The sequence below is a fragment of the Pollachius pollachius genome, assembly GCF_949987615.1.
Source record: "Pollachius pollachius genome assembly, chromosome: 16".
Lineage (NCBI taxonomy): Eukaryota > Metazoa > Chordata > Actinopteri > Gadiformes > Gadidae > Pollachius > Pollachius pollachius.
In genome coordinates this window covers 7,488,950-7,509,935 of record NC_136949.1, presented here as the reverse complement: position 1 = coordinate 7,509,935, position 20,986 = coordinate 7,488,950, and the positions used below count along the sequence as shown (strand labels likewise).

Sequence of the window (20,986 nt, the reverse complement as noted above, 5' to 3'; positions counted from 1 at the left end):
CCCCCCCCCCCCCCCACCCACCCCCACCCACCCCCACCCCATCCCGATGTGCGTAGGCAGACTGGGGGGTGCACTGTCCCGGGGGGGCGGGCGAGGCTGGGTTTTGGTTCTCGCTGGCTTGCGTTTTAACGTGACTCTTGTTTTGAGTTTAGGAAGGCGTCGATTCGAGAGGTGGGAAAACCCGAAGCAGGCGGACATTTTGTTTTTTAGAAACAATTTTTTTTTTTTTTTTTTTAATGGGTTGCTCCAGTTGAGATGCGAATGAACATTTTTTAAACGGTGCAGTGAAGATATTCAGCGCGGTGGTGACGGTCTTCGGGGCCGGAGTTTTGGCGGTTTCCGAAGTTTTACGTCGGACACTTTACTCGGCCGACTTTGCTGCGGTTAGGTACATTTGTTTCTTTCAGTCGTCTCTAAATAGAAACACATGGTTGAAATAGGACAGACCTGGTCTCTTGTAAACCAGAGGCCTCTTGTAGGTGTCTACAATTGTAACATGCCTGAAGAAAAGCTTATTATGTCAAAAGACCTGATACTTGAAGATCCTTATGGATTATTCTATATTGAAACCTTCTTCAAGCCTGTTCAAACATCCACTCTAGTGCTTTTAGAGGGCCTTCTTTCTTTTATATTTTCCTTTTGTATAATAATAATATGAAGAATAATATTTGAGTGTGTGGAGAGGTAAGTCTTGCCAAAGAGTTGAGACTAATTTTGAAATATACCAGCAAATGATAACTAATAACCTGGCCTGTAATGACAGAAAAATATATAATTGTTGCTGTATTTCCATTTACTATGTGTCAAACATTCACCGTACATGTCGGTTGGGAACGATTAATATTAGACACTAATATCTCACATCTCAGTGTAACATCTCATTTAAAAAGCGCAGGGGCCCATTAGACTTTTTCAGGGAAGAAAAATACTAAAATACATCAGTAATCCAGCTGTAAAGAAAATAGTCTTTAATGCATTTGATTTAATTTCTTTATTTTTACTTCTGCATTATTTTTCTTTGATAATCTGTCCTTTCTGAGCAACAGCAAGTCTAACTCTCTCAAAGATTTTTTTAAACAATGTAAAATGTAAAAAGGTTATTTTGCTTTTATTAGCTTGATCGCTAGCTGCCTAGCACTAACCCCCAACCCACACCGCCATTGTCATACCATCACCATACCATCACCATACCATCACCATACCATCACCATTTTCACCAACTTAGCTATAAGTGGACTAACTACTTGAACAATAATACTAAAGATAATAATATTGATAACATTGATAACATTATGTCGTAGTAAAGTTGTGCGTAGAACCATAGCTGTAACCCTAACAACGTAAAATGGCTGCCATATAACTTGAATTCTGAGAGGCTTGATGTCTTTTTTGTATGATAAACTATATCCCCAATGTGGTGCACTACTTTCCTTTTTTAGCCATAAAGCTTGGGCGGGGCAGGGGGTGGGGGGTTCTCTGGTGGTCCTTTCTGTCGATCTGTTTTGCTGGGTGTTCGTTTTTTTGTGGGTTTTTTTGTGTGTTTAAAAAAAAGAGAATAAATCGAAATGAAGAAAACACACGCACCTGTTCAAAATGAAGGGAATAAGCATAATATTAATTCACTAAGAAGGACTCTGAAATCTAAGCTGTTTAAGTTTTTGCTCTTTAGCGCAAGGTAGTGAATCACTATCGTGTGTATATTTTTTTGTGACAAAATATATGTGACCTAGCAATATTATGTGGAGATGGTTCAAACACCTATATACACCTATATATATATATATATATATATATATATATATATATATTTATGTTTATATATTTATAGATGTATACTTATATATGTATATATAGATATACACAATTAATATATATATATATATATATATATATATATATATATATATACATATATATATATATAGTCCAATGCCAACAGAGATGATGTTCAAAGATGCAACTAAGCCTTGTTCAGGTGAGACGTGTGTATGGTACCATTCTCAGGTGCATTCTTGGGCAATAAAGATGATACCCCAGTTCAAAGTTCAAAGGTCATTGTACTTCTTTTACAGCAAGAGGCCAAAACAGAAAAGTGTTTTATTATTATTTAAAAGTGCGAAACATCAATTAAATTGGAATTTTGACCCCAAGACCCTCTCTCTCTCCCACCCAATCTCTCTTTCCCCCCAATATCTCTCCCCCCCATCTCTCTCTCTCTCTCTCTGTCTGTCTCTCTCTCTCTTTCTCTCATATGGATAATCTCAAAAAAAGGTGTTAATCACTTTACTCTCCCTCTCTTCCTGTATTTCTTCATCCCTATATAAAGAGGTGTAAATCACAGTAGAGGTATTCATCATGTGAGATATACATCATTATTACACGTTTAACAGCTTTATGTGTAGAGATGATCTTGGTCAGCCATAAAGTGACACCTAATCATAAATAAAACAATTTAATGAGAATTAAGTATCTTATTAATTTTTTTTTTAATTGGGACTACTGCAAACTAAGACCCTTAGAATACGGCTCTCTTTGTTTCAAGACACACACGTACGTAACTTAAATGGACCAATTTCTTCTTAACTACGATGTCGTAAAATCACCCAGGAGCTCCAGTGAATAATTGGATGGCCGTTTAAGTCGGAATTGTAGGAACAAAGCAGGCTGATGTTTTTCTATCTACTGAACACAAATAGCCTATGTAAATAAGGAATTTAATACCAACAGTGCATGCTAGGTAGGCCTACACCGTCACAACCACACCTAAGTCCAGGGCCTAAGTAATGCTCTCTCTCTCTCTCTCTCTCTCTCTCTCTCTCTCTCTCTCTCTCTCTCTCTCTCTCTCTCGCTCTCTCTCTCTCTCTCTCTCTCTCTCTCTCTCTCTCTCTCTCTCTCTCTCTCTCTCGCTCTCTCTCTCTCTCTCTCTCCCTCTCACACGCGCACAGTTTTCCATTTGCAGATTTAAATTTTCCTATCTAAATCTGATATGGGATACATTATGTTGTACTTTGTTTTTAATGCACTGCAGATTACATACGATCATTTGGTTAAGAGTTGTTGTTTTTTTTCATCCCGTGATTTTGTTTGCTATTACTAAGTCTTTGTCACAGCATTTAGAGTTTATAGAATCAGACAGTGTATGCATGAGGGGAGAGGAGAAGGAAGCAGAGGAGGGGACAGGAAAGGAGGAGAGGAATTAAAAAAAAGACAGAACAAGGCATGGAAAGGGAATGAACAAGAACGGAGGAAATCTAAAGATGCACTCCGATAAAAGACTGTAAAAAACAAACCCACACTCCAAGCTCTTCTTTAGCACCTTATCTTTCAGCCCAACTTCCTTATCCACCTGTGGTGAGTACAGAAGGGGTGTTGTGGGGTAATGGGCGAGAAACGGGGCCCCTCTCTCTCTCTCTCTCTCTCTCTCTCTCTCTCTCTCTCTCTCTCTCTCTCTCTCTCTCTCTCTCTCTCTCTCTCTTTTTGCCACCATACCAGCCGTCAGTAAGTGAGCTAGTGATGGTGAATAATTCCTTCCCCCCCAACCCCACCACCCTTCTGTGTAAATGAGTTAGTGCGTGTCTAGCTTCTGTGTCTCTCCAGCCCCCCCCCCCCTTCTTAATGATGGATTGCGCCTGAGGCACGAGATGGGCCGTAAAAAAAAAAAAAGAGGAAGGAAAAAAAAAAGGACTGATTCTGGCACTCAGGAGTGAGATCACTTCCTCTATAAAATAACTGTCCCCAGTCTTCGTCGCAGCAGAGGGTATGCATGCTGATTAGGTTATTACACACGCTCCTCTGTAAATATAAATCAAATAGGGTAGTTTGTTAATGTAAGTGTGGGGGGGGGGGGGGTTCACAGCAAAAAAAAAAAAAAGACAACGTATATTATTTATGTGCTGAAGTAGCTTAATATTTACAGTTTGAAAGCGCTACAAAGTTTGTTGTTTTTTAGGTTAGACGAAACGGATTGCTCATAGATGTTCAGATTAAAGTCTTTTTCTGGCTTTATACATAATTCAGTGGCTCGTGTGCACTGTCGTCAAAGGTCAGGGATTCCCCGAGAATCTTAATCCATGTGTCCGAGGAGGACGCGTGATTGGCCCAGCCAGGTTTGACGTGACATTATGATTTGATATTGACATGACCTTCATATTATTAAGCTCAAAACACAGAAGCAAACTAAAAAAGGAAAACGCTGGTCCTTTCAGACGTTTCAGTGTGTCAGTGTTTGCAGTGTAGGCCTACTCCTACTCCAATAGTAGGCTAATTGTCTTGGAGTTCGCCAACGTGCAATATTAAACCTATAAAGTAATGAAAGCTATAGACATTTAGAATTGGTATCTTAGTTATTAATTGAATTACTAAAATATAATTATGGGATCACCAAGAATATGGTAGAATAGAATATGGAGTAGAATAGAATAGAAAATATTTTAAATTAATAATGCTGGTATATGCTATTATGATATGTATCTCATATTTTTAACCTTGAATAAAAATAAGGCTGATATTTCACAGAGACACATGAGGTTGACGTGGCCTCAGCACAAAGACTGATCTGATGTCAAGAGTAGGTCGCTTAATAAAGTATAACGTATAAGCGACACGAGACTTCCAAGTGATAAAGCTGATTGCCAATCTCCCAAAAGGGCTGCTGCTTGGCGCCCCCTCGTGGTTGTATAATGTATACATGCAACTAACCGCTATTAATTGTTTTACTGACTGCATGAATGTACATTATAAAATATGGACAAATGAATAACAGAAATCCGCCGCAAAAAGATGAATAAGATATGGGAAGGAAACATTATTTGACTCCAACATTTTCTTTTACCATCAGGTTGTGAATTTGAAACCTTCCTGAAACCTTATATAAATGTGTGTGATCTTAGAGACAAACAATTCTTGACTTAGAAGCATATCATGTGGGCCGGCAGCCACACAAACACACACACACACACACACACTCACCCACACACACACACACACCGTCGCCGCATCAGCGTAATGATACGTACCTGACCGCACGCCCGTTTGTAAACGGACACCTGCAACACCTGTTGTTGCCATGGCGCCGCCAAAGGAGGAGGATGAGGCGCAAGGGATCATGGGAAACTGAGCAGGAGAGCGAGAGACAGACACCCAGCACTCTCTTTGTCCCTCGCCCTTACCAGAGGAGCACCTATTTGGACCGGAGGGGAGTCCAGGAGATTCGGCCCGTCGGCCGGCCGGTCAGCGTTCAGTCCAGAAGGTTCTCTGTACCTCCGGACCCCTAGAGGAGCAGAGGGGGTGAACGAGAGTTCCTAGCGGAGGGTGGTGAAATATTGATAGGGGGAACAGGTGTGTGCTCCCGGAGCCTGGAGGCCGGACACCGGGGGTCCTCTTCCTCTCCACCCTCCAACTCCACCTCCACCCTCCTCCTCCTCCTCCTCCACCTCCACCTCCTCCTCCTCCACCTCCACCCTCCTCCTCCTCCTCCTCCTCCTCCTCCTCCACCTCCTCCCCTGATCCATGCATCGCACGGCGAGAGGGCGCCCAAGACCCCACCACGGAGACCAGTGTTGGTGAGTCTGTGTGGAGGGGGGGGCACCATCAACACACACACACACACACACACACGCACACGCACACACACACACACGTATACATAGTCCCCCATTCATTCAAAAGAGCATGCTGTCGTACCCCGCCCTCTGCTCCGCCCCATCAACTGCACTGACGGGACGCTTTAACATGTCGTCACGCACATTCTAAAGCGCCATTCGGGTGCCTTGACACCGTTCCATTATGAATCATAGTGGGATATGTACCAGTCACCAGCCTGTCCCCCACATGGTGAAGACCAGAGCAGCCACGGAGAACGCGAGAGCAGGGGGGTCTCCTCTGGAGTTATAGTCGGTGTGTCGGTGAGCAGGGCGGCCCGAGCAGGACGGCCCGTCACACAGCGGCGGCGTGGCGTCCGGTTACAGCCTTATGGGCCGCACCATGTGCTCCTTATTGCCTGATCGCCTTTCTTCCCCGCACCGCTCCAAGGTGTCCCTGTTATGGCCCAGGGCAGGCCCTGAACACAATACAGGTTAACCACCACGCACCAGGCGGCTACTGTGGATACTCCTTTGTAGATCAAATATAATCGAATGTTGAACGTTCCTTGATACAAACAAGACTTCACGGGAGATGTGTAAAGACAGGATGGATCGGGTGGTGGAACTGCCAGGACTAAATGTTTGTTGTTTCCACAACAACAGCGTATGAACGCTCGGTAACTCTCTGATCACATTGTGCCCTCACGTTTTCCCTCCTCCTCCTGTTCCTTGATTTTCATCCTGACCACGCATTTGTCTTCTTCTCCTTCCCATCCTCGTCCTCCTCTTTCACATTTATTCTTCGATTCCTTCTTCTCCAATTAATTGATCTTCTCTCTCTCGTTCCTCCATGTCCCTCCCTCCCCCTCCTCCATCTCCCTCCCTCCCCCTCCTCCATGTCCCTCCCTCCCCCTCCTCCATGTCCCTCCCTCCCCCTCCTCCATGTCCCTCCCTCCCCCTCCTCCATCTCCCTCCCTCCCCCTCCTCCATGTCCCTCCCTCCCCCTCCTCCATGTCCCTCCCTCCCCCTCCTCCATGTCCCTCCCTCCCCCTTCTCCATGTCCCTCCCTCCCCCTCCTCCATGTCCCTCCCTCCCCCTCCTCCATGTCCCTCCCTCCCCCTTCTCCATGTCCCTCCCTCCCCCCTGCATCTCTCCCTCCCCCCCTCCCTCTCCACAGACCCCCCGGGACCCTCCTCTGGCCCCGGAGGGGTCTCAGTGGGGAGCGATGAGCGGGCTGAGGGGGGCCCTGGGGCCCCGATGCCGGTCCACAAGGAGCTGTGGTTCGCGGTGGTGATGGCCGCCGTGTTCCTGGTGGTGCTGGCCCTGATCCTGGGGCTGGTCCTGAAGGTGAGGGGGGGGGGGGGGGGAGGGGAATGGAGGGGTCCTGGGGCTGCGGTTTTATCCCCCCCTCCACACATGGTAGCTGTAGCTACAACTCAAGCCACTAGAAGCTGCTAATGGGAACACGGCCATAGTGCATGTTTAATTCATAGAAGAGTTAACTAAAGCACAGGCTCTCCTTGTGTTCCAGTGTTGATAGCGTCCATACGATGGTTCACCTTTTCTCTATACATTAACGGTTTTCATGTTGAAATATAAAGAGAAACTGCTTCTATTAGTATTGGTGTATGGTATTGCTGTATAAAAGGTGTTGAGGTTAGCAGGTATAGTACTTATGGTACCAGTAGAACAAAGTAGATGTGTGTGTACTTGCTGATCACAGAACGCTCAATCTACAGATGAATCGAATCAATTGTAATCCATTCTTTGTTTTGCTGTGCAGTCGATCGTTTTGTCCTCAAGTTCCTCCTCCTGTCTCCAGGCCCTGAGCAGACCCCCGTTCACCAGGGAGAGACCCCCGCTGGTGTCCCTCCCCCAGCAGAAGAGGAACCGCATCGCGGTGTACCCCCCCAGCAGCTCTGTTCTGGTGAGATACACCTGTACCTGGGGGATGGTTGTGACGCCTGAAGCCTCCGCTAGACTCTTCAGAATGACGTGCTGATGTTCAAATCGGCCAACCAGAGCCACACTCAAGTCTGACTCATGAGGTCAACCGTAAAGTCCTCAATACTTTAAGGTTGTCTCCCCAATACGTCATTCGCTTCGATTAAGGTTTGTTAATCGATTAAGGTTTGGCTTCCACTGCGCATAGTCAAAGTGCAGACTAGAGACAGACGAGAGAGAGAGAGAGAGAGAGAGGTAGACGAGAGCGCGCGCGAGAGAGAGAGAGAGAGGCAGAGAGAGAGTGAGATAAGAGATAACCAACCCCCCCCCCCCCCCCGTCTGCCTTGTGATACAGTTCGACACTGCAGGCTTCAACAACGTGACGCTGAAGGGCTTCACCATGCACACAGAGGTAGGAGTCCTGCTGTAACCTCCAGCCAAATCAGGACCTGTACATTAAGACACTCTTGATAGAAAGCGTCTGTGACTATGACCTTATCCTTTACAGGAGACTCTGGATATCAAATGCGAGGTCCCCCCGTCAGAGCTCGGGGTCCTCAGCGTGTCCACCGTCTACGGCTCCGCCCATATTCCTTCCCAGAATTCCTTGCGCCGTAGCGTCAGCCAGGCGCTGGATGGGAAATCGCTGGCGGAGGACAGTGACGTGTGGGACCCCCACGTACAGGGGGGTCACGACAGCGGGCTGGTAAGGTTCCCCCCCCCCCCTCCCCCCCTTTGTGTGTGTATGTGTGTGTGTCTGTGTGTCTGTGTGTGTGTGGGTGTAACCCCTATTATTGCTCACACGCAGCCCACTCAATGTGACCACCATCAACACTGTGTTAAATGCAGAACAGCCTTTTGACCCACAGATGAAAGGTCCCGGGTTCGAACACCAATCCAATCTACTGGCAGGCATCCTTGTGCATCCTCCCCCCCCCCCCGCTCGTGAAGGATGCATCTAAGAACAATAATCGTTCAATGTAGCTTTGGATTAAAAACGTCAGCTAAATTAAATGACTAACAGTGCGTACATAATGTACGAAAAAACCCATCCCCGCATCACGCCACCACCGCTCCCACGACATTTCTCTCAATGAATGTCAAACGAATGGCGAACGAGTTGTTCCAGGTAATGACACTGCTATTTTAAAAGGTGAGCAGCACGGGGCAAAACAACGTCAACAGACACGGCCTCAGCACTCCCAGCACCCGCCCGGCCGGCCTGAGGTTCTAATAGACGAGCTGTTCCCTCAGCCGGTTAGCACCTCCAGGAGCACTGGGAGGAGAACAGAATACAGCCTGGGTCACATGAGATCTGGAAACACTGTTCTATTTCTTTGCACATCACCGCCAGCAGCACTTGAGGCATTTGTCTAATCACCATGCACGTTTAAATATTATATATTAGCAATGGAGGAACAGCACAAAACACCACTGCTACTTTAATGGGAGTCATGTCTGTGATACATTTGATGTTTTTATGATTGGCGGCCGTATGATGTGTATAGCCTTCTGTACGCAATTTGTGCATAATTCCCTCGTGCCAGTCTATGGCGCTTGTGCAGAGGACGGATTTCTTAACCAATCGGAGAATAAGGTTCTCTTATCTTATGCTAGTTGGCTTTAAAGTCACCAATGCTTTCTGTCTGTGTGTGTGTGTGTGTGTGTGTGTGTGTGTGTGTGTGTGTGTGGGGGGGGGGGTCAGTGGAAGTAAAACCAGTTCTAGCGTGTCGTTCCCCACACCGTTCCTTTGAGACATTTTGTCCCGCTCCTCCCTCCTAGTTCATGGAAGACGAGGAGTTTGTGGACACCATCAAAGGCTTCAGCACGGTGAGAAAAGAGCACACCATGTTCACCGACACCAACCTGTGACTGCCCCCCGCCCCCCTGGACGGAGCCTGGACCCCAACCCTGTAAGCCCCCACCCCCCTGGACGGAGCCTGGACCCCAACCCTGTAAGCTCAACATCTAAGGTCAAGTGTGTAGCCACATGCGCTACATGCTAACGTCATCCTCTTTAACACAACAGATGTAATAAACGTTCTTAAACAGTGTTTCCCAACATGGGGTGGGGACCCCAGTTGGGGTCGCCTGGTGTGTATATGGGGGGGTCACACTGACTTATGAGTGTTGACTATTTGAGGGAAAGATCCTGTGAATGCCCTATATATGCACACATCATTATGGTTCCTAGCATGGTTCACTCGGACATTGATTCTATTATTAATGGAAGTTGCAGATGTGGTTCAAACGATGAACGGGAATCCATTTTTAGACCTAAAAATACAGCGACAGCCCCAAAACGTTAGGAAGCACAGCTTTAAACTATGGAAGCAGTCCTGGACCTGAAGTACACTCTGGCGTGGGTTTAATAGGCCAGGATTAAAAGCCTATAGGAATCGTCCTTTCACCAGTGTTATTCTGATTGGAAAGATGTCATGGATGACATGTGGTATACAGTGGGTATATACATTTTAAGGCTATGGAACTATTATACGGCAAAAAGATGATTTTTTTCATGACATTTCAACAGAAACCAAGCATTACGTTTACCTTCTAAGGTTTTCCACGTAATTGGATTGATGCGTTATCTCAATGAATCTTTGGCTTTCTAACCAATCAATGTAAAAACATCTTTGACATTTTTTCATTAAGGTTTTCCATTGCGTGTGATGAACCTCTTTTATTGTACCCAGTGTTGAAACGCAAGCAGCAATGAAGTGATTTCACTGTGAATTTATACAAAATTGTTAGTCAAATGTACTTTTATACACGATTATCTTGCTTTATTAATGCTTTACGTTATGCTTTAATTTTAGCCTTTTGATATGCGTGACCAACAGCAGAGTATGGAATTTATCTAATAAATGTCAAAATAACAAATGTGCTCATAGATCGCTTTCCATTAAGGGCTAAATCCAGGATGCATAAAATGATAGAGAGCATCAAATGATCATATTAATTTATTTGAAATGAGTTGCAATGCAATTTGGGCACAAACCATTTTTGCCATTAAAGTTAATAGTATGGGTACAAAACATTCACATAATAAATTAATGTACTGCAAGTACATACCACATAAAGACAGTAAACATAAAACAACCCAAAAAGGGGAAGAATTATATTGCGTTAAAATCAATGAGTTGAATTTATATACAAATTTCAGGCATTTAAAAAGGCAGCATTTTTCTTTTAATGTTGCTGGTTTTGCAATATATAAATATAAATCTCCAACACGCCATTATGCTGATATGCAAGTTTAAAAGACCCAATGGGAGGAGGGAGGGGGGGAGAAGGGCTTCATCCTGAGAGAGGAAGCGTGCGTCTCAGATCTGCTTCTACGGCACACACTTCCGTTTAAGTTCAAGAACTCAATATCTCATTGCGAGTCTTCTCTTGAGATTTTTTTAAAGTGAGCGAGTTATCAAATCATCTGAAAAGTGCAAACTGTTCCGAAAAAAAATTAAATCTTGTGTGCTGCTGCGTGCATTATGTCCCTTTCCAGGGAGGTGTTATTAATTCTTGACATGGCATGGTCATCGAAATGCATTTTGAAATGGCATGCAGCACATGCTGGGTTACGATTGCTTCTTAAAGCTGGAAGGACATGTCCTGATACAAAAAGGTGAACCGTTCATTCGTACATCATAGTGTTCTCTAAATGTCCTGGCGGAACCCTGCCGTTACCACAACACAACTTTGGCCGCTGCTTTGTGCGACGGCTAAACGTATCACAGTACCAATCTTTCCCTGTATCTCTTCTTCGCTGCTGGTGGGACAAAAGGTGTCATAAAGACCAAGAAGACTGAAGACCTAGCATTAAAAGAAAGACTTCCATGCAACTAAACGTCAAGCGGTCCCTACAAATAGGCTGCCATGACGCGGTGGTGATACAACAGCTAAGGACAACAACAACCTTTAAAAGGACGAACTAGCCGAGCGTGATTCGTCTCTAGCTGACCACCTTAAAAAAAAGTAAACATCTACAAATGATAAGAGCACCTAACTAGATATTACTGCTGAGCTACGGTAGGCTACGTTACACACAGACTGACTTAGTATCTCCTGACAAACTGACAACATCTAGTAGCCCTGACGCATATTTCCGAGCTGCGCGTCGCGATCTCGTGTTCGCAGCGAAGATATTCCAGACGCCGCACTGGAAAAACGTTAGGATGTGCTCTGGAATGTTGGGTCGTTAAACCCGCTGGATCCTTTAAAACCGCCATTTTGTTAAAGAGACAACTCTGTCGGTAGTTCCTGAAAACTAGAGACCTTGAGGAGGCACAGAGGAGCTCAGTTGATGCTTGGATGGCTTTGGATCCCTGTGTTAGGTTAACCACCTTTCCAGAGATATGGCCTGTTTTAAAAGTAGGGGCAACTGATCAACAATCAATGAGGAGGACAAAATATAGGATTATTAAAGGTTAGGAAATTGAATGGATAAAGTTCAGTGGGGTGTTTCACATCAACAACAATGACATATTCCTTATCTGCGTGCAAGCAGGCGGTTGAGATGCCTCAGTACTTTACATAACCTGACCTACCACAGTTGTTCCTTGAATATGATCGCCTTTTTGGACAAATACCATTCATTTTGTTACCTGACTTTAACATTTTTCCAATCATTACATGAATAAACCGGACGTACCAATGAGAACCAATAACGCTACTCGCGGGCCAAAGGTGAACAACAGCACTTGAATGGAAACTTCAATGTAAATTAAAGAGTAACCCCTGGCAGTACCAAGTCTCTGTCTTGGCGTCAACGACCATCTACACAAAACATGTGACACTGAACACGGGCTCCCCAGTTAAATCTCTTACATTAAAACCTTAATTACACTTTTTTCCCTTTTTGACATTACGTAGAAGTCTTGTATAGGTGCATTTTTCTTAATAAAAATACATATTCTATATACTCTATCGGACTAATGCAGCTCTGCCAAGCATAAAAGTGGCATGCAGCGATGCTTTCGCAGTGATTTTCACTTTTTAGAGTGAAGTTTTTGTTCTTTTGCCTACAAATTTAAAATATATGTGCTTTGTACCTCATTGAGACAAATCGAAAAAAGGGGCGCATCCAGCATAAATCAGAGCAACAGATTCATGCTGGATCGGATTCAGAGATCAGAGAACACCTTGATCGACTGTTCTCCTCACAAGAAGGAACTGCAGCGATGCAAACATCACGTGATTCAGAAAACGTTCCCAGAAACGGGACGGCCGACTTCCCATTTCGGCTGTGTCCCGAGATTTAAAAAACTAACATCCATCCTGTCATTTTCCCCATATAGCAGCCACTGGCCAATCAGAGAGCTTCGGGGCCGCTGATGTAATACTGAATACTGGCTAACACATAATAAGTCAATGTGCAGAATCAAAAATAAAGTAAAATAGACACATTTTAAAAACCTAAACATAAAGTAAACGACAACACAACGGTGTGTGAGACTGAGGTTACACGTGAGGTGAAACCGACAGACCACAGGTCTAATCGGCGGTTAAAATGTAATTTGACCCAACAAAAATATGGCCACGTAAGACAAATAAACAAGGAGTAAAGTTCATATTTGGAAGGGGGGGGGGGGGGGAAGGCATCGATCAAGACAGTCTCTGAGGTGGTGACCTGAAGGTTTGAAGATGGCTCCTCCTCTTGGGCTTCAGGTTGGACACAGAACTGTGAACACAACAGCAGAAGACAGATGACGTTTAATCAAGGCGGTTTCTGGTACATTGAGGTGTGGCGCCCACTAGGAGGCACTAACGTTACCAAGAGGGGAGGTCAGAGTGGATGAGAGGTAAATGAGTTGAGAGTGCATAATATCCAGCTACTAGTACGACAAGCTTAGCTAGGAAGCATAAGCACTGGCACACACAGACACACACTTCTGAGTATTTGTAGATGTACGAACCACAAGCACGGAATGTCACATGATGCACTAAATAGCGAGAGTTTTCCGCAGGAAGAAAAAAAAAGGTGATATACCACGCCAGACAAAAAAAATGAAGAACAGACAAAAAAAGGGTTATGAAGCATGAGTGCAGGACAGGACAGGACTTTCCAAGACATTTTTTGATGCAACGGTGCCTTTACAAACCTTCATCTCCCCCGTGCTCACACCAGAGCTAGCAAGAGGATGACGCAGCAGAACGAGACACAAGGAAGGCACGAGTCAAAAAGAGGAAAGGCTGGCCAAAGAGGTGTGATTTTGAACGTCGTTTTCCTCACTGAGCGAGTGTATTCCGCTGTGCTTCTATTAAGCACGACCCTTCCCCAGAAAATGCTTGGTCACCAGAAATAACCCAGACATAATCATTAGTGAATATTGGTCTATTATGTTAAACCACTAGAGGGCAGTGTTATCCACAGTACATGCTATGGTAGTACGACATGGCTCTTCTACACAAGTCAAGGTAGCAAGGCTGTAGTCAGGAGATCAGGGGAGGGGAGGGGGTTTCACCTTTGAGGATGTAATCTGTTAGGAGGCTGGGCACCTTCTCACTGTCGTCCCTCATGGCTTGGAGAACTGAGGAGCAGAGACATGGCATGAAGCGTTAGTGAAGGAGCCATCGTGACGCAGAGGTCTGGATGATGGAAGGAGGAGGTCACGGGGACAGAGGGGAAGGCAGTCACATACTTTTGGTGAGGATCTGGAGGTCCTCCACTGAGGGGGAGCCGGCCTTCTTCTCATAGGGGATCACGGTGGTCAGATACTAAAGCAGAGAACATAGACCGACACACAGACAGAGAGATAGACACGGAGAGAGACAGAGAGAGACAAAGACAGAAAGAGAAAACACACAGAGACAGACAGAGAAAGAGACAAAGAGAGGGAGAGGGAGGATAAAGTAAATAGTGAGTAAACATAACAGAAGGATTGGAACACAAAAAAAAATACTAAATAATAAATCATATGAAAAATTTAAGGACAATGATAATGGTATGATCTTAGACATTCGATCTGTTTTAATGATCATGAAACAATAACTTTTAATGGTTATACATTGTTATCTTTCATGCACTGCTATTCATGCAATTCAAATGGAAGGTCAACAGCCTTGCAACTGGTGCACCAAAACATACACAATGAAAAGTAAGATGACTGGAAATGACGGCAGCAAAAAGTAAAGTCAAAGCGATCCCTTGTTAAAAGCATTCAAAAACAAACGGAGCCAAACAAATTTGACGACTTAAATAGAAAGGAAAAACCAACGCATCCAAAAATAAAAGAAGGGTAGCTGTGCGGAAAGAAACAGTCATGCGTGTATAAATAAAATCGGAGGAGGGGAAAAACAGAAAGAAAGAAAGAGAAGCAGGCTGGAGGAAATACGCAGAGCAAGAGGAAGATGGGGCACCTGCTTGTCCCCTTCAGGCCCACCGAAAGTTTGACGGAGGCCATTTTGAATGACCGTGGACAATCCCTCCAGAGTGAGGAGCTACGGGCGAGAGAGCACGGCGAAAGGGGAAGAGTAAAAGAGAGAGAGAAAGAATGAAAAGACTCCTACTTGGAGGAAGTAAGAGAGAAAGAGAGCCCCACGCCATCTTGGCACAGAGACCCAAAACGTCTTGACACACACACACACACACACACACACACACACACACACACACACACACACACACACACACACACACACACACACACACACACACACACACACACACACACACACGACCTCTCGGCTGGGGGTCCACTACACACACACCCACAAACAGGGTCTCAAAGGAACATCTGCCGTCAGCCAAAGGCAGAATGATTCAACCATTTGGCCGATAAAAAAATATGCATAAAAAAAAGAAATGCTTTTCCAGGTAAAGCAGGTAAAGCGACTCGACTCTAGCGGTTCATGTCGGACCCTGCCTATAAACCTGTGACGCGTTTACAACACAAAAAACATATATTTGACTCATTCCGTCCTCCTACTGCCACATGCATGGGCTTCACCACCGCGCGGGTCTCTGTAACCTGGAGCCTGTGTTGGGGGGGCGGGGGGTTCTCACCGTTCCCGGTACATGTGTGCTAGCCGTCCGCTGGCCGTTGGGCCCGATGGTGGTGGTGCTGCGGATCTTTCTCCTCTTGCGCAGCAGCTCGCGTTGCTCCTTCTGCCGGTTCTGCACGTCGATGATCAGCGAGATGAAGCTGTTCTTCACCTGCTCGCGCGCACGCACGCACGCACGCACGCACGCACGCACACACACACACAAACCAGAGGCACACCATGTCTTTCCGTTGGCTTGTCGGTGTCTTTCGCTCTTTGTGGTACTTGCAGTGAAAAGTGCACTTAGCTAAAAATCATGCAACGCTAGAAAAGCGGACACACTTGAGGTCACGTAACAATTAATCGTTGCATTAGAAATTGCTTTTCTAAGCATCCAAAGCGCTTCCCATATTTTGAGATAGAGCGATAGAAAGCTAGAGAGCAAAAGAGTAAAAGACAGGCCGAGGCAGAATAGAAAGCGATGTTAAGTCATCACATCTCGTCCTCTACCAATCTGGCCGTCCATGGCTGGCAAACGCTTGAATCAGTCACAAGGTCAGTCCAATGCAATGTTGTCGTGATGTCCGGGGGCGTAATAGAAGAGGGAGGTTACCTCCTTCTCGTAGTCCAGCTCATCCCTCAGGGCCAGGGCCTGGATGAGCTCCTCGCTGTAGTGGCCGATGGCCGTCTTCACCTCCTCCAGCGCCTCCGTCAGCTCACACACAGACAGCTGCCGCAGCCCTGGGGGGGGGGGAGGGAGACGAACGAGGGCTTATTAGAGGTTTAAGAGCTTTTATTTGAGTGTGATTTGTTCGAAATGTCTTAGACATCTGTCAGCTATTAGTGATTGAAATGCATTTGTTCGAGTTGACACGCCGTGCACACCGAACCCTGTATGAGCCAATTGAGATTTTAAGACTACGGTTAATTTCTGACCAATGAGGGCATCTCTTCCCTGATTGGTTCAGGGAATCCATCTTGCATGGCAAACACAGGTACGAGAAATTAAATACTATGCAATGGCCTAGAAACATAGAGGGAGGGAACTTTGGTTGTTTCCAAATCTCTCTTCTGCTCTCTTTTCTACTGTCGAACTCGGCTACAACAACTAATGATTACGCTTTAAGTTCTGTTTGTTGTGTTTTGTCTTTTTTAAATTGGTTAGATCCATACAGTTTTTGGAAATGGAAAGGACGAAGGGGATGTGTTGTTATGTCCTGGTTATTTTATTCTCAATCCAATTTATATCTGAAAGTTAAGCTGTATACCCAGGCATATATTCATTGTGGGTATTGGATGACCTGTCAAACGCATGCAGTGGAAAGTAATTAATCTGACACACAGTTATATAAGAGTCCTGCCTACTTGCTACGAGTGTGTAGTCCCAGCTCTACATTGGATATGGTGTAATCAGTCACAAGATCACGGTTCATCAAACACACCCACACACACCCACACCCCCACACACAGGTGCGCGTCTTACGGCCTTGGTAGCTGGAGTTGGACTGGGAGTGTTTGAGTGCCTGGAGGTCCTCAGAGAGGACCTTGGAGAGGTCCGACTGGTCCTCCTCCGGGTCAGGAGACTCCTGCATCATCTCCTCTATCTCCTCAATCACCTGGGAGGGACACCACGATGCACGCACATTAGAAAAGACTTAAATCCTAAATCAACGTCAATATACCATTACCTAGGCTAATGCAAAGTCTCGCCTTTGAAACGCAAGAAAAGAAAAAAAAGTATCACAATGAAAATAAATGTGCAAACAATGACCAGAATATATATTCTAGCGCAAAAGCAGTGCAAAACGCTTGGTTTTTAATAAGAACAATGAAAGATTAGCAACCCCAAACTGTTAAACATATTATTTTTAATCCGGGACTAAAGTTTGACTGAGAGCTGGAGTGCGTCATCCTGCCTGAGTAAGTCCATTAGGAAACAAACATGGACGACCGAAAAACTAAAGTGTGATCCTTCTCCCTCGTTTTAACATTCATCATTGAGCAGACACGTTTATCCAATGCGACTTAGAGAAGATTCAGACGCATGCACATTTTGAGCATTCATAAGCTGCATTCTTATACACGGGAGGTGATGAGGTGACGTGCATGAATGATTCATTAAGGCGTGTGTGTGTGTGTGTGTGTGTACCTCACCTGCTCTGCGGTGAACAGGGGCTCGTTGTTAACGCATGAGACGATGATGGAGTGCATGTCCATCTGCTCCCGCAGCTCCTCGTCGTCAGAGAGGTCCAGGGACTGGTTGTCGAGCGCCTGGCCGACCGAGACCCAGAGAGCAAGAGAGAGAGAGACAGAGCGAGAGACACAGACACACAGAGACAGAGAGAGAGAGACACACACACACACAGAGACACACAGAGAGAGGGGTCAGATCGAACACAGTGCATGAAGATGAACGGTTTACAAATGGAGAACTTCTTTACAGGAAGTGGACACAAGGCAAGACTGCCGAGCGCAGGGTAAACATGAGTTCCTCCTTGGCAGGAGGAGGAGAATCGATAACCACTTGCCGCCTCAAGCACTACCAAGAAACCCTGTAATAGTAATGCCATTAACTTAATAGTTCTGCTGGTGCTTTAACAATCCAGGTTGTTCCACACACTTAATGCAGGATGAATGAGTTTAGCAAGTGGCTAAGTCTCTTCAAGTCAAGATTCAATTGAATGTAAAAGACAAAGAGTGAGACAGAGACAGAGAGATGTCTATGGGCATGGTACCTCGTGCGGTCGGAGGTTGAGTGTTGGCAGGTGCAGGGAGCGTGTGTGGGAGGTCTTCCAGTCCACAGGCATCACGTTGCCATAGTTATCGCTCAGGGCGTTCCACACCCTGGGCCACAGAGAGAACAAGAGATGCAAAAACAGGCGTGAATCAAACGGCTTCCTTTACCCCCTCTCCGCATCGCTGGCACACGAATGAGTCGGCGGTGGTGTGTACTCCGCCGCCTCCCACTCACACACAGAAGCCCACCTGCCTCGCAAGCTCCTACTTACAGCTTCATCGTGCCGCACTGAATTTACCTCATTCAACCCAAGCCAACATATTCAGGGTAGAGAAGCATTGGTCGACTGAGATCGGACTTAAGTCCCTTGCTATTCAGGACCACCGATAATAACATGATTATTATACATGAGGTGAAATCTCACCGTGTGCAAGCCACTTTATTTTTGGATTTGAGAGGTGTCATGTTTTTTGTCATTCTTCTGACGCGTGTTGGCACAATAAGCAAAACACAGGGAGTTTGGGCAATCTCAGTGTGTGAGAACGCTGTGCGACATCAACAATTTTGTAGTTTTATTTCTGACCTCCGCCGTTGCTTGGAGCAGATCCGGGCTCGAATGCTGTGCCCCCTTATGTCAGGTCAGCTCTGCATCATCGAGGGGAAGTTTTGTTTGTCCCCTCGAGTGATGTCATAGTGTCCCTGGCAAGTCAACACATGCATCCCCACTGTGCTACAAAATAACAGACATCGCCTAACGCTTTTTGTAGCTCCGACACGAACCCATTATAAGAACAACGCCTACTTCTCCTTTCTGCCCTAGATGCACAGAGGGCGACACGCACCCACGTCTCTGCCAAACTGACATTGAGCAGACACACTCTTGCCATCCTTGCCGTCCATCCAGCGATGGGGTCGCTGGATGGACGGCTGGCTAGTTAACAGCCCGAACACGTCCGGCTAAAAAGGGCTAGCTAAGCATTTCGACAGGGGTCCTATTAAAAACTACCCCTGGCCTTTTTTTTCAACGCATTTGCAACAGGGTCTCAACCCCTAAGGATAAAAGCGTATGTGGATAATGGTTGAATCTGTTGTGATTTTATGCACAGAGATGGCAGAGGGGTCATGTGTTGACATAACATTGACATTGCCCATCTGAAAACGTTTACAAGGTGGCTTTGCGGTTGAAATTGAGCTTGAGAAGTTCATATCGTGCTACTTTGATGATACATCACTTTCTGATGACAAAGTCAAAGGATTTATTAAACCTATAAAGCATTTAAATAGTCTAATTGATCAACCATTAAACCATTAATCAAATAAATGATCAACTGTTAATATACGCAGTATACCCTCAGGCTGTAAATGGGTGGGTCGGACTTTAAGCCACATCACCACTGCAACGCAGAAATCCAATACAACATAAAACAAAATAGACAGCTTCATAAAGAGGACATAGCAATGATATATCATGACAACGTCGTTGTTACTGGCGTTGGGCGTGATCATGTCATGCTTTTATATGTAGGCGTTATTGACATACACGTCAGTTTAAATGATAAACCATAGTAAATAAGTTGTAACAGTGCCACTTTTACAAAGAAACCTAATCTGGGAAGCGTTCCCTCAATTCATAACACTAAACCCCTTCAAACGTTACATGACAGAAAGCCACTCTGACATGACAGACGTGGACTTGCGACCAAAGGCATTCCAATACAAAGGACGATTCAAGCTGTCCGGAGAGGTGCAACAATTGGGGAGTTTTCACCATTAAATACAAATCAGATAATACTTCTATTTTCAGAAATAGGTCACTCAATGGAGGGCATCGCGTCTAAAGAGGTCGTGAACGTCCTGCTGGTCGCTTGCCACCGAGATGTTTGCCCAACTCTGATTAATCACATGAAGTAAAGCTAGGCTAGACTAGACTGCTAGCCGGCTAACGAGAGCTATGGGGCTCGCCTTTTAAACACCAGTACGGTCAAAAAGTTGCCATCCAGCACACCATCCATACTCACTCGTCGTCTTTGAGGAAATGTTCCTCTGTGATCGGCCTGATGGGCGCAATATGTTCAGTTGCCGTGTTGTAGTTTCGGAAGCAAACGCTCAGCTTTGCGTCGAAGTCCTGGACCAGGTCTTCCATGGACTCGAAGCCGCAGAACTCCCCGGAGAAGCAGTGCTCAGGGTCGGCGTGAGCGTCGAGGCCCGGCGCCGCTTCGCTCGCATTCGAGTTCACCTGATCCAGTTGATCCGGCGCCTCGGAGGAGGAGGGCTGGAATTCGTTGAAGTCCTGCCAGTCCTCTTCAAAGTGAGCCAACGGCGCCGCCATGACTGCCGTGGGACCTGGGCTTGCCATCTATACAGCCCTGCAGCTCTCCAACGGGGAGTTTTTTTGATGGGGCACCAGAGCGAAGAGGGGACTCCGAAAGAAAACAGTGTTGAGAGAGCGAACAGAGGGGGCGAGGCTGAACGGGACGTCAGTGACGACGCTCCTCCCACTCGCTTGTGCAAAACAAACCAACATGTCCTCTCTCATGCCCATATGTTATCTGTTTCTGTGTGGATGATGAGGTATTACCGTGCACTTCCGAAAGACCGCCATCCACAATTATTGATATTGAAAGAGCTGCAATCGTTAGACTAACTCCAATATCTGGGAATAACTTGCAAAAAAGACTGAAACTAGAGACGGGAATTCCGCTGGGTCAATACAAAACATTAGGCTATAACCAACCTACTC

At 45.7% G+C, this 20,986-nt stretch overlaps 1 protein-coding gene across 1 annotated transcript; it reads right to left on the bottom strand.

Annotated features, from left to right (window-relative positions):
- Positions 1 to 10,480: 10,480 nt before the first annotated feature.
- fez2b (fasciculation and elongation protein zeta 2b) lies at positions 10,481 to 20,641 on the bottom strand. The gene is made up of 9 exons (XM_079753447.1): positions 20,265 to 20,641; positions 18,245 to 18,353; positions 17,664 to 17,780; positions 16,993 to 17,125; positions 16,123 to 16,250; positions 15,532 to 15,681; positions 14,168 to 14,243; positions 13,991 to 14,056; positions 10,481 to 13,206 (listed from the first exon to the last, which is right to left on the bottom strand). The coding sequence occupies exons 1-9, from the start codon at positions 20,600 to 20,602 to the stop codon at positions 13,190 to 13,192; spliced, it is 1,134 nt and encodes a 377-aa protein (XP_079609573.1). The 5' UTR covers positions 20,603 to 20,641; the 3' UTR covers positions 10,481 to 13,189.
- Positions 20,642 to 20,986: the final 345 nt, after the last annotated feature.

Bases quoted from the DNA above. Each gene is read 5' to 3' on its own strand.
- fez2b (XM_079753447.1), bottom strand. From the start codon at position 20,602: ATGGCAAGCCCAGGTCCCACGGCAGTCATGGCGGCGCCGTTGGCTCAC. The intron at 17,781-18,244 runs GTACCATGCCCA...TCGGTCGGCCAG, and splicing joins TCAACCTCCGACCGCACGAG to GCGCTCGACAACCAGTCCCT. The intron at 15,682-16,122 runs GTAACCTCCCTC...GCGCGCGAGCAG, and splicing joins AGCTGGACTACGAGAAGGAG to GTGAAGAACAGCTTCATCTC.